The sequence below is a fragment of the Octopus bimaculoides genome, chromosome 6, assembly GCF_046866305.1.
Source record: "Octopus bimaculoides isolate indiv1 chromosome 6, ASM4686630v1, whole genome shotgun sequence".
Lineage (NCBI taxonomy): Eukaryota > Metazoa > Mollusca > Cephalopoda > Octopoda > Octopodidae > Octopus > Octopus bimaculoides.
The window spans coordinates 94,687,948-94,702,823 of NC_142933.1; the positions used below are offsets into that span (position 1 = coordinate 94,687,948).

General features: G+C 31.8%; 2 protein-coding genes across 3 annotated transcripts in view; one reads left to right on the forward strand and one right to left on the reverse strand.

Annotated features, from left to right (window-relative positions):
* The window catches only part of LOC106869481 (eukaryotic translation initiation factor 4B), a 33,145-nt gene extending 28,451 nt beyond the window's left edge, over nt 1-4,694 (reverse strand). For both annotated transcript variants that reach the window (XM_014915238.3, XM_052968646.2), the window contains exon 1: nt 4,656-4,694. In XM_014915238.3, coding sequence (XP_014770724.2) covers nt 4,656-4,668 — 13 coding nt within the window. In that variant the 5' untranslated portion in view covers nt 4,669-4,694. The remainder of the gene's footprint in view (nt 1-4,655) is intronic.
* LOC106869482 (leucine zipper transcription factor-like protein 1) overlaps nt 2,845-14,876 on the forward strand; it is a 29,791-nt gene continuing 17,759 nt past the window's right edge. Inside the window, exons 1-2 of the mRNA XM_014915239.3 lie at nt 2,845-4,928; nt 11,999-12,126. Coding sequence (XP_014770725.1) covers nt 4,926-4,928; nt 11,999-12,126 — 131 coding nt within the window. The 5' untranslated portion in view covers nt 2,845-4,925. The remainder of the gene's footprint in view (nt 4,929-11,998; nt 12,127-14,876) is intronic.

Here is a 14,876-nt window from a genome sequence, read left to right on the forward strand (position 1 = left end):
ATATAAATTATTCAATGACAGGAGAACAGAAATTACACAATCAAATTCATTAGCTTACAGCTGTTTCTATTATAGAAAGCAGTGCACTCTGAGCTGAGTGTTTGTAAAACATCTCATAACTTCCTGAGAGCCATTGAAAGTGATTTGTTGCTCATTTAACCTAAGATGGTCAGTCAGTGCTGTTATAAAATTAGGCAGCATGGTTAAGTCAATTAAGTACAATACTTTCTCGGTATTACATGAACTTTCAATCAACTCTTCATACGACCTTAACCCATCACAATTTTATTAACATGCTAAACTCACTCAGCTCATTAATTTCTTTTATATTTATTGCAGATTCAATATTATTTGTCAAGAAGTCATCACATTTAAAGTAGTCAAAGACAATAAATATATAACTTATATTACAAAGATTTAAGTATCACTTTTAAGTTAAGGAATATAAGTTTTAATACTCCATGAAACACACTCCTTTTTAAAACATATTTCTAGGTCTTTATAGCTTGTGTTATTTGCCTGTTTTGCTTAGAAAATTATTATTTTGGACGCGTTTGATATACATTAACCCTTTAATATTCAGATTACTGTCAAATGTAATGCTTATTTGTTCACATTGGTTCGAATTAAGCATACACTATCTAACAGCTGAGATTTTGATGATGTGATTGTTTTATTTTTAGAATGACATTGTGGAGTAGGTATGTGAGGCCAGATCTGGTTGGTTTGAACATAAAACAAGTAGAATATTTAGATCAGATATGACTGGTTTATATGCTAAAGAGTTAAACCAAAACTATGCTGAGAATTAGCTTTAGAAGGATAACTAATTACAATTCTAAGCAACTGACAGTCAGAAGGTTCAAATTAGCTTTCAAATACTTCCATACTGGGTATCTTTATCAGCAACAAATTCAAATCATATCTATAGAAATAACTGCATTATGGAAAACCTCTTTGACATTCCTCATATTTAGCAGTTGTATGTTACCACTACCCTGACACTAAGATTGATGGCTCCATTTCACTCAACATTGCTGTCACTCTGAAAATCATTACAATCTGTATATAATTTGGAAGTATTTTCTTTCTCAAGCATTTCCCAACTATTTGCAATAAAAAAAAAAACTACCGATTAGTGTAAAGGAATTCAATTCACTGCTGTAATTCTTCTTCTCCAACATTATCTTATATAGCCATTCTTTTATTATTTTATTTGTCTCAGTGATTTGACTGCAGCCATGCTGGAGCACCGCTTTAAAGGGTTTTAATCGAAGAAATCGACCCCAGGACTTATTCTTTATACGCTTAGAGCTTATTCTATCGGTCTTAGAGCTTATTCTATCGGTAACTAAGTTACGGAGACATAAACACACCAGCATCAGTTGTCAAGCGATGTCGGGGGGGGGGGGGGGGACAAACACAGACACAAACAAAAATATATATACGACGGGCTTCTTTCAGTTTCTGTCTACCAAATCCACCCACAACGTTTTGGTCTGCTCGAAGGTATAGCAGAAAACACTCGCCCAAGGTGCCACGCTGTGGGACTAAAACCCGGAACCATGTGGTTGGGAAGCAAGCTTCAACTCACAACAGATAAAGCTCCTCTTCTACAGAAACCTTGAGTATAAATGAAGATTAATAATAACAAGGCGAAACCATCGATAAATTGAAAAAATAAACGTTAACTAGAAAGACATCTAGAAGTTGTTTTGGTGGCCTCTAAACTAGTGTTAGGAATTAACATATGCGCTTTCTTAAGGTAATTTTTAAAACCAAAGTTTGTCATAATGACTAAATTATCACAATATCGGGTCCAGATTATTCTAGTGACTGCTGAACTGATCAAAATATTTATGAGGATACTCTTCTAAAATACCGCAAATTTAGAGAACCTGCACTAGTTGGGCCAAATTCGTACAGACTAACATCGGAAAGTTTGAAGAAAGTATTATTAAAAATTCTACCAAAAATGTTTGGGAGGAATTAGATAATTGAAACCTATTTTGATTACTCTGAACTCAAACTTGCCAGGTTATTTGATTACTAAGATGATGTAATAAAACGAGGGTGACGCTTGTCAAACGAGATTCTTACAAAACAAAACTAGTAAGTCAAACCAAATCTGGAGATGGCAGGGTGGGGGGCAAGGTTACTTTACATGCCCGAACCTAAAAGAATTGTCATGTCAACGAATAATCACCCAGACTAGTTTTTTCTATGAAACTATCAAGAACCAACAAACATCCGCTCCTGAATGATTCATGTCTTGAAAAGGGATTGAATTGTATAATTTAATCTGAAATGAAGGTCTACTGAAACATGTGAAAAATAAAATAAAAATGAGTAAACGATGAATATGAATTTAAACCATGTATTTTCATCGAAATGAAACAAGTAATCTTAATGAACTTAAAATCCTTCATTAAACAAAAGTCAACATATTACATGTTGCTACCATAACCGACACGCATAAAGTAGGTTATATTTTAACTTCTGTTTGTCAATACAATACTGTATAACATTAAATAGATACACCGGATAAAAGTATAAGTTCATTTGGTGGTCACATCTCACCCCGATTTATTGTTGGAACTGTTCTAACATGGAGCGTAATGCCATACGCTAGGTTCTATCTCGACTAATAAAGCTAAAATAACAACACCGAAACAAATTAACTGAATTACTTTAAGATTTACAACAATAATGATATTAATAAAATACAAATATTAATGGCTTTATATTGCAATGCTAATCGGGAACACGTGTCATGGAAAAGAAAATTTCCGCCATTATTTTTTTTTCCGCGAAAAACGACAGGAGAGTTAGTGGGAGAGAGGAGGAAAGCGAAGAAGATCAAGGGTAAAGAGAGAGAGACTCCGATTCCCTCGTTGCCGAAACTAACACAAGTTAGAAGTGACAGATTAGAAACAGGCGGGAGATATTTCATTACCTGTCCCCCTTTCTTGTTTAGTTAAATAGTTTTAGCTCCTAACTTACATACAGGCCACTATAAATAGAAATCACAATACAAGATTCAGATGATAAAAAAAAAATCGGTTTGGTCAATATACATTTAACGTTAGTCTTTCTTTGAACGAGGTGAGAAATTTTTATCAAATATATAAATTAAGTAAAAGAACAAAGAAAACTTGAAAGCAATGCCAGAATACATTTATTGTACTGTGTAACCTATAAAAGCTTAATAACCCCCGTCATCAGTTTTTGAGGCAATCATAAGTATTTGTTGTATTAAGTTGCCAAATTGCGCTGAAACAAATCTAAAGCGATTAAAAACTAGTGTATAGTCGATAATATGTTTTGAGCTAGTTAGTTGACTGTAAATAGATTAGATCCGACAGAATAAAACTCTGAAATCGACGCCAATGTTGAAAGAGAGTCAGCAGAATAATATCATCGTTTTCAATTGGAGAGAAAGCCATGGATTGATGTCACACGCAAGTTACAAGTAAACGCCATCGGAATGAAGTTAAAAGTGTGTGTAGGGGGAAGTCACTAAATCTGAAGCATATAAAATGTTGAAAAGTCAACACGCAAAAGCATATAAGTAGTATATAATGGAATGTTTAAAACGAGGGAAAAAGAGGATTGTGATACAAGAGCAACAATTAATGGAATTGGAAGAAGGTTTTCACAAAAATGCAGGCATAATGAATATCTGAAATATTTCTAGGCTCACAACAGATTTTTAAGCGAAGGTTCGTGTAGATTGTTAACAAAAATAACTAGTAACCACCATTAGATTATTTTCAGGGATTATTGAAGTATTAGGTAATTTTTGCTGAAGCTTCGTTAGTTTATCAAAGTGAGGATTTCTAGAATTATAAAATATCTCCCCCTCACCGAAAGTTAAAATAAAGAAATGGTAGTTAATAACAATGAAGACTCGCTAACTGATCGTGTGATCTGTGTAATTATAGCAGGCAAATAACTATTAGAGCACTGAGAAAGTTAGAAATTGCAAGAGACTAGCACAGCTGTCTACTAAAAGAACTAAACCACAATCTACGACGATTGGGCTTCAGGTTTCTTTTTTTTTTTTTATTTTGCACGAAAACCAAAGGTGAGACCATCGACTTCTAGTAGTAACCAAAGCTTTTTTTTTTTAATTCTAAGATAACTTAGCCTTAAGAAATCTAATTTAATATTAAAAAATGTTATTTCGAATTTTAGATAATCGAAAATTGTTGGCGACTCAAATAAGGACGAAAAAAAAAATTAACATCAAAATGATACGAAATGAGATTTAAGAATATAATTTTTTTGTCTATATATGGATCTTTATATAGTTTCTAACATCTTTTTAAATGGGGGTGAAAAAAAAAAGCCGTTATAAAATAAAGACCGGGTTAGAAAAAGAGCAAATGAGAATATATGTGTGTGTGTGTGTGTGTGTGAGCCGAGAAACACGTCAACGTGTGGGTTTCATGAAGACATGAATATCGTTATAGAATTTTAAAATTAGATTCATGTGCATTCGGGGAGGGTAAAAAGAATAATTTAACAAACAATACTTCAAGAAATATCACGGTTAATGATTATAAAAAAAGGAAACAAGCAAATAATAAAACAGTTTTCTCTTTAAAGAAAAAAATCAGGCTACTTTTAAGAAGGCACAAGCATGCACTTACCCGAAGCAGCCATTTTATCACTGTCCACGCCCGGAATATGCTAGCCTCCAACTAAAGAAAAAAAAATTTTAAATATTAGTTTTTCCTGAAAAATCGTCTTAATATACAATCATTATCCATAAAATATAGTTACGATAGTAAAATAAATATTTATAGAATATTTAGAACGAAGAATTTAAAATAATGATTTTTAACGCAACACATGACTAACTGTGTGTAGTCTCGTAACAATTCTAAGCATTGATTTCCGGCAGGACAATCGGAGCTACGATGGTAAACAACTTTTTAATATTTGTAAAATAGGGCAGGAATAAGTATATTGTCAAATCTTGTATTTATATATATATGTATTTCAATTGTGTTGACTTTTCTTCTAATTGAGTGTAATTATATCCATAGAAGCGGGTGATTTTTCCTCCAGATTTAAAGCAGCATAATTCTACTTGTATATGTTCTCTGTTACCACTGGTTACGGCCATCATACAATCAAACATCCGTAAAATTAATGTTATGTATATATATATATATATATATGGGATATTCATGATATGTATATGGTATATGTATCTCATGTATATATCATATGTAAATTTATATGTATATATGATGTATAAATACGTATACATACATACATCCCACGTTATATACATCTGTATCTATCTATCTATCTATCTATCTATATAGAGAAAGAGAGGGGGGGACAGAAAGATCGTCATCATCATCATCATCATATTACTTTTTCATGCTCACATGGGTAGGATAGAGTTTTGTCGAGGCGGATTTTCTACAGATGGATACTCTTCTTGTCGCCAACCCTCAACTGTTTTCAAGTAGGGTAATATTTCCCATGGACAGACATGCTTTCACAGAAGACTGGAAACGAAGGACATCGTTTTCACCACACCGGAGACATTCGTTTACAACTATCACGTGATATCAATTCAAGAAAACTCACATACACACGCGTGCACACACACACCTACATGCACGTATATATATATATGCCTGTGTAGTAAAATTTTCCTTACCAACCATATAGTTGTGGGTTCAATCTAACTGTATGACACCAAGGGCTTGTGTCTTCTGCTATAACAGTGGGCCAACCAAAGACTTGTAGATTTGATAGAAAAAATCTAAAAGAAACCTGTCTTATATATACGCGTTGGTTTGTTTACATCAGATCTATCTGCTACGCATAAGTTGCATTTCTTAGATCCATTTTGTGAAGACAATTTAAAAAAGAAAAAACCTTATGCAAAGCGCCTGTCTTCTTTCCAGTACATCAACGAAAGTAATACAACTGAGTTGGTTAGTAACATAGAATTTAAAGACCAAATCCACACCACATTCAATCAAATGGAGAATTCCTAGACATATATGAAAGGATTTAAGAAAATGCAACTTATGCTGAGCAGAAAGATCTCATATTCTTCTTAGGCCCATGAATTCCAACATATTGCTTAATTCCAGATCTGAAATTTTTAGCAGGTGCAAACACATGCATAACTTAAATTCTGATGTCTTTACAGGGGGTCATTCCACAAGGTAAAGAAAGGTTATAAGAAGGATCAGGTTGAGCGGGTATAGAGGCAATTATGTGGATAAACAAATTAGACACATCAAATGTTTAATTTGCTGATCACCATTAGACTCATCCAACTCTTTCTGAATCTTCTGAACTGTCCTCAGATTGACACCCAAACACTCTGAATTGTTCATATTAGAGCTTCCAGTGTGAATGCCAAGCACTGCAGCATGTCGTTTCCAAATTTCTGGCAGAGTGAATTGCGTCATGGTGCTGTTTTTCTGACAGACAGTGCCCAACTGACTCTACTTTACTGTGTAGTTGACAAAATCAGAAGCAAACAGTGCGCATGTATGAAATTAAAAATATAAAATGGTGACAATTTACCCATTGCATCCTGTACGTATGTGTATGTATGTATATGTGTGTGTATATATATATATATATATATATATATATATATGTATGTACGTGTATATATATGCATGTATGTGTATATATATCTATGTATGTATATATATATGATAGATCGCTGCCCACTACATTTATATTTTTTCTCTCCTTATTTCTTTTTGTGTTTCTTTCAGTTGAAGAGCGTAGCTCAAAACATCAAAGACTTTCTCTATTCCCGAGCGTTAAACTAATACATCCATTTGTTGTTTACACCACCTGTCTTCGTCTGTTGTTTTTTTCGTAAATTCTCCCATATATATATATATATATATATATATATATATATATATATGTTCATATGATCATATCTCCACAATGTGTTGATGATGAGAAAAACATGTAATCGCTACCAATATAGCAAGAGATTTCTCTGCAAAAATCTAAAGTAGACTCCTTAAGGATCGTTCTCCTTGGTTATATATCCAAAATTTAAAAGAGAGTTTTGACGCTAATATCCATTATTATTGAAATTTATTCCTATGTCAACATTTCTGTATAAGGCTATATTTAACTGTCAAATTCAAGTCAAACATAATTTACCTTACACATCTTCAGGGAAAAAGGTAAAGAGCAAAAAGTAAACACCAAAAACATCATCTCTAAGTCCAAGAAATGTTGACATAGGAATAAATTTTAATAACAATGGATATCAGCGTCAAAACTCTCTTTTAAATTTAAATTTGGGATATATATATATATATATATATATATATATATATATATATATGGATTCAAGTAATCCAGTAGTGCTTGTAAAAAACTTTCTTATATATGTATATTGTATCAAGTGTACTTGTATGTATCTATATATGGGCCTATTCGTGTATTGATGTATATGTGTGCCTGTATGTTTTTGTTAATATATATATATATATATATATATATATATATGAATAAAACGTTTTTGGTAATGTACAGGATAGTATATTAGTAATAATGATATGGTTAGTTAGAAGAAATGAAGGAATTTCTCCCTTTGTTATCTATATATATAAAAATGAGAATGTGTGTCTGTCTGTCTGTGTGAATCCCTAAAACTCGAGAACTACGCAACCAATTTCATTCAAATTTTACAGATGCCTTACTTAGGGTTCCAGTTGTGTTTTAGTCAAAAAAAATTTTAACTTCTTCCAGAGTTTGAGCCCACAGCAACATAATATCTCCTCCACTATTTAAGTATTACGTGTCAAAAGTGAAACAAAAACACTCATGTCAAATACTTTCACTTTAAAAATGAAACTATTCTACTAACTGAAACAATCACATTTCGATACTGTAATGACAGATACTTTCAGAGAGAGAGAGAAAGATAGAGAGAGAGAAAGAGAAAGAGAGAGAGAGAGAGAGATGTATATGTATACATATAGATGTTTATGTACACGTTATTCCACAAACTGAAACAATCACATTTCGATACTTTCAGAGAGAGAGAAAGAGATGTATATGTATACATATACATGTATATGTACACGTATATACATAGATATATATATATAGATATAGATCTATATGCATACATGTATATGTATACACATGTGTAGATGTATATATATATAGATGTACATGTAATATGTACACATATATACATATATATACATGCATACAGATATCTATACATATATACACCCATCACACACAAACACATGCACACAAACACACGCATTAGTCATTTGTTTTCTTATCCAAAACTACGTCAAAAGTACTGAACGGATCTTTATGAAATTTGGAAATTATATTCTATGTATAACGGCCATAACTCCCATGAAAATTCATATATTTTTGATGTTGATGAAATTTTAACCCGAACATAACAGATGAGCATTATTTGTAATTCAACGGTACAACAGTGTAAGACTACCCTTTCAGATATACTTTCATTGTGATTTCTGCAATGTGGTGCATAAATTGTCAAGTAAATGAGACGCATCTTTGCCTCCACTGATTCACTTGCAAAGTGTTGAGTAAAATTATTTCGTTGCAGACCTCCTTTGGGTCTTTTTATTATCACTACGACACACATAGTCCCCAGTTGGTAACATTGATTTCAAGGCCCTCCTAGATGAGAGACTGGCATTCCACTTAATGTCTATGTTCCATGCTGGCATGGATTGGAGAGTTATTAATGTAGAAATATGGTATCGTAGCTACTAACAGTTGAGGGTTGCGTAGTCTAGACGGCGTTTTTAGATTTCATTATTCTCTTTAACCCGGGCAAAGCCGGGTATTTCTGCTAGTATATATATATATATATATATGATGTATATATGTAAATACAGGCACAGAAAATGAAGTAAAATAAAATATTTACATCATTACATTTAAGAACTTGTCTACTACTTGAGAATGCTTGTGTCTCTACTCAAGAGAGAAAGTGCAATTTCCTTTATGCGAACACTTGTGAGGGTATGGGTGTAAATTGAAGTGCATGAGGTAGTCACGTCACAATTTAAGGCTGATTGCGACAGTGATGTCAAGAGATGTGCTCGTCTTACTGTCTGTGTATTGTGTTCTCTGTAATGTCTGAGAAAGAGTCATGCGATCAGAGAGGATTGGCACTGCTGGTTAGTCATTTTGGTTTAGTAGTAACCAAAATTCTGAGCCAAAATTATTTGAGAAAACTGATAGTATTTTATCGCCTTGTCTGATTGTCTATATAAATGTGTTGTGTGTGTGAATAATGAGTAGTGACTGTTAAAAACATCATCATCATCATTTAGCATCCGCTTTCCATGCAGATGGTTTGACTGAAAATTGGTAAGCTGGAGAGCTGCACCAGGTTCCAGTCTGATCTGGAATGGTTTTTATTGCTGGATGCTCTTCCTAGCGCCAACTACTCCAAAAGTGTAATGGGTGCCAGTTACATGACACTGGCATTTGACTACAACTATGATTTCACTTGACGAGTCTTCTCAAGCATAGAATATCGCCAAAGATCTTGGCGAGAGGTTGGATGTGGTCAGTTTGAACATTAAATAGATAGAATATCATGGCCAGATGTTGTCAGTTTAAATGCTAAGGGGTTAATGAGCTGATTTCATTACTTTATAGTTGTTTTCCCCAGGTTTCTTGTCTCCTCTTTGCAGCAGTTACTATCCATTAATCGTTCAAGTAATTTTCCTTTGTAATATTTTGTATCCATAATGATAATTGCCCTGTTCTTTATTGGTTTCATTTAGTATCATTCTTCAATTTTTGTACAGCTTTTTTCTCTTCTTTCTAAAGGTTCTATTTACATTTATGGCTGCTAATAGGGGAATTTAGATATCATATCACTATAAGTAGCAAAATGTTCATCTCTTCCTTTATGCAGAGTAAAACTGGATATATTCATGATAACTGGATTGTCATTTTCATCTTTGCTGTCGTTGAAGAATTTTTGTTAGGTGGAGGCACTGGCTAAAGTTTTGAATGTCTGCTTTCATCACAGTTATATTTAAGATTAGTGCAGGAGTAAATTTGAATCCTCTTAAAAATAAGTAAATTTCATTTTTGATAAATTTAATATTTTCTAGTCAATAAATAGACAGCAGCACTAAAAAGGCAATGAAACTAACCGAGTATATCTCAACTTAGGACACTCTAACAAAAAGTAGGGGAGAATGTATATATGTGTATGTGTGTGTATAATGTATGTATAACAAAAGTTGGGATGCGTGGCGTTCAGTTATTCCATAAAGGAAAAATGCATTAAATACTACAAAACATACATGTAGGACAGACGTGTATTTATATGTGTGTATGTATGTATATACATATATATATACATGCATAAATGTATGTTTATATATGTGTGTGTGTGTGTGATTTTGCATATGTATATTCATATATATGTGCATGCGTAGGCATATGTATGTTTATGTGTGTGTATTTGCACATATATTTTTATTGACAAAGAGAAATCAATAAACTAGATATCTGACTGAGATTAACATTGAGGTCAATATAATCAATCGTGCCTCACAGTGGCCACAGACCAATGACCGAAGAGCATTAAAACAACAGTAAAATAAATAACATAAAACTAAATGATAACCATAATAGCAATATATAGACTTAGCTGATTGTGTTGTAGCAAACCACAGGTCAATACTGACCCAAAGGCACTAAAACTTCCACTGAATATAGTCTGACTTCCTCTTCCACTTGTATATAAATAAACTAAGGGACAATTCCTTTGTTTCTTCAGGTTAAGCTTATTGTTATTACTGATATATATATATATGTATATATATATATATATATATACATATATATATATATATATATATATATATATATATATATATATATATATATATATATATATATATACATATATATATCATCATTGTTTAATGTCTATGCTCCATGCTGGCATGGGTTGGACATTTCGACAGGATCCATTTAGCCTGAGGGCTGTGTGTGTGTGTATATATATATATATATGTATATAAATCTAAAGAATGGAGTAAACGCATGTTATAACTGCATACTTTTATTCCAACATATGTTTCGAAGAATTACGGAGAATATTGTAGTTCACTTGAAGCATTGTGTATTGTTTGTAAAGAATAAAAGTTTAGAATGGTACAACAATGCACTATAAAACAAAAATGGACTATATACCTGTTGTAATTTGGTTATCTATAGTCTGACGATATTTCGGAATTACAATTCCTTCTTCGGATCTTCTTAGCTGGAGTCTCAGAGAACACTTTAAAGGACAGCTGCAACAAAGAGATTACAAAGCTATAGCTAGCAAGAAGGGACACAACAGGTATTCTGATTGCATCTGCACACCTAAATTCATTCCCATGTCTTTGAACAGAGCCTTAGGCTCAACTCAGGCTGCTATGTGAAGCTGCTGGTAACTGTGATCAAACCCTGACTGGAGAGATTTGCTACTAGTAGACCATCTGTATGGCGACGGGATTCAGCTCCTTGCCATACCTCTGGAGTCATTCAGAAGTGGTTGCTGGAGAATTTCTATGGTTTCACCAGCCCCAGTTTCTGGCCTCCTAATTTCCCCAATTGTAATCCCATGGATTACAATGTGTGGGGCGCAGTTGAGAAAGACACCAACTGCTTTGCATGCAACATAAGGGCCAAACTAGTGACTAAGATCAAAGAGGCATTCAAAAATCTTCCTAGGGATACAATGAGGAATGCATGTGCCGGATTCTGGAGCTATCTTGAAGCCATGGTGGAAGCTGCGGGTGGCTTCTTTGAATAAACTCTTTTCTCGCAGCCATAATCTAGTTGATATATTTTGATTTTTAAAATACTTTTATTTTTGGATCAGATAATGTGTTTTCTTTCGGTTTTATGCAAACTGTCAAATTTAGCCTGAACACCTTATATATGTGTATTTTTCTTTGAATTTCAGACATCGGTACTTGGTTTAAATGAGCACCACCAAGCTCAAGTGCTTGCATACATGCGTTTTGTACGATTTCATCGAAGTCAGCAACTTCGTGCAATAAGTTCCTGTTTTAATGATGTGAAATGCAGTAGGTAAGTTTATATGTGTACATTATATATACACACACACATATTTGTTTCCTTGTGATTTACTTTGCATTGTTTTGGCCTTACCCATGATCTTTTATACAATTTATTATTATTATTATTATATAGATATTTATATGTGTATATGTTTGTATTTGTATAGATATATAATGTAAAGAAAATGGAAAATGTGAACATAGAAATCAATTTATTTATATGATACTCACTTTCATGTCACCTACACATGTTTCAATTTCTCATCTTCATTCATGTTTTGCAATTAAAATTGTATTATGAATTCAAAAGGTAAAAATCTCTTCCGGGCAATATATTGACATATTCACTTACATCCTAAATATATATATATATTCTTTATGATTTATAAGAAGCTTATAAATCATAATTTCATTTATTTAATATAATTGTTAATTTATTTAGACAGGTGCAGGAGTGGCTGTGTGGTAAGTAGCTTGCTTACCAACCACATGGTTCCGGGTTCATTCCCACTGCATGGCACCTTGGGCAAGTGTCTTCTACTATAGCCTCGGGCTGACCAAAGCCTTGTGAGTGGATTTGGTAGACGGAAACTGAAAGAAGCCTGTCGTATATATGTATATATATATATATGTTTGTGTGTCGGTGTTTGTCCCCCCAACATCGCTTGACAACCGATGGTGGTGTGTTTACGTCCCCGTAACTTAGTGGTTCGGCAAAAGAGACCAATAGAATAAGTACTCTGCTTACACTGAATAAGTCTTGGGGTTGATTTGCTCGACTAAAGGCGGTGCTCCAGCATGGCCACAGTCAAATGGCTGAAACAAATAAAAGAAAAGAAAGAAAAGAATAAGAAGAATATATCAGCTGATAGTTAGAGTTTCAATGTGTATTCAATTTGATTAATATTATAGGATCATAAATTCTAGATATTGATTTATTTACATAATGCCTATTTAATTATATTTATTTAGATTTATTTGACATAGATTTATGCACATAATGTCTATTCAATTTTGTGTATTTGAATTTATTAAACGTATATTTAATCCTGTGTGTACAACAAAATCCTCTTTTGATGTTGGTGTGTTTATGTCCCCAAAGCTTAGTAGTTCAGCAAAAGAGATCAATAGAATAAGTAGTAGGCTTACAAAGAATAAGATCTGGGGTCAATTTGTTAAACTAATGGTGGTGCTCCAGCATGGCCACAGCCACATGACTGAAACAAGTTAGAGAATAAAAGAATATATATATATATATATATATATATATATATATATATATATATATATATATATATATATATATATATATATATATATATATATATATATATATATTTATATATATATATATATGTATGTATATATATATATATATATATATATATATATATATATATATATATATGTATATATATATATATATATATGTATATATATATATATATATGTATATGTATATATATATATATATATATATATATATATATATATATATATGTATATATATATATATATATATATATATATATATATATTTATATATATATATATATATTTATATATATATATATATATGTATGTATATATATATATATATATATATATATATATATATATATATATATATATATATATATATATATATATATATATATATATATATATTTATATATATATATATATATTTATATATATATATATATATGTATGTATATATATATATATATATATATATATATATATATATATATATATGTATATATATATATATATATATGTATATATATATATATATATGTATATGTATATATATATATATATATATATATATATATATATATATATATATATATATATATATATATATATATATGTATATATATATATATATATATATATATATATATATATATATATATGTATATGTATATATATATATATATATATATATATATATATATATATATGGTCCCACCCTTGCCAGCATGGAAGGCAGATGTTAAACAATGGTGATGGTGACTATTATATATTTATATATATATATATATATATATATATATGGAGGAAAAATCAATGAGAGTAATCACAAGGTAGCTAAATGTTGCTTAAGTGTCCCAGGTATGTCAAATATTTCATTGTTGTGCTCATTTTATTTAATCCTGAAACTATGTAGCACAACACACTCCTTATTTTGCTACCTATATATATTTATTATATAGATATATATATATATATGTGTGTATATGTTTGTGTGTATATATATATGGATGTATGCGTGTGTATGTATATATATATATATATATATATACTTTATTTAAAAGCAGCAGAGGTGTGACAGGGGAACCGTTACTCTGAGTTTCACGTTCCCGTTCGAACGGGGACGTGAAACTCAGAGTAGCGGTTTTTTTGTTGTATTTCTGCTGCTTTTAAATAAAGCATATTACTCTACCTCTGGTATTTGAGTACTCTTTTTTCCACCTTGTTGCACATTTCATGTGCTTACTCTGGTATATATATATATATATACATATAGTGCCAGAAAGGCGGCACCTGTGCCCAGCGTCGCCTTTCTGGCACTTGTGCCCAGTGTCGCCTTTCTGGCACTTGTGCCCGAGACATGTATAAGGATTTTCGAGCGAGATCGTTGCCAGTGCCCCTGGACTGGCTCTTGTGCAGGTGGCACATAAAATACACCATTTTGAGCGTGGCCGTTGCCAGTACCACCTGACTGGCCTTCGTGCAGGTGACCCGTAAAAG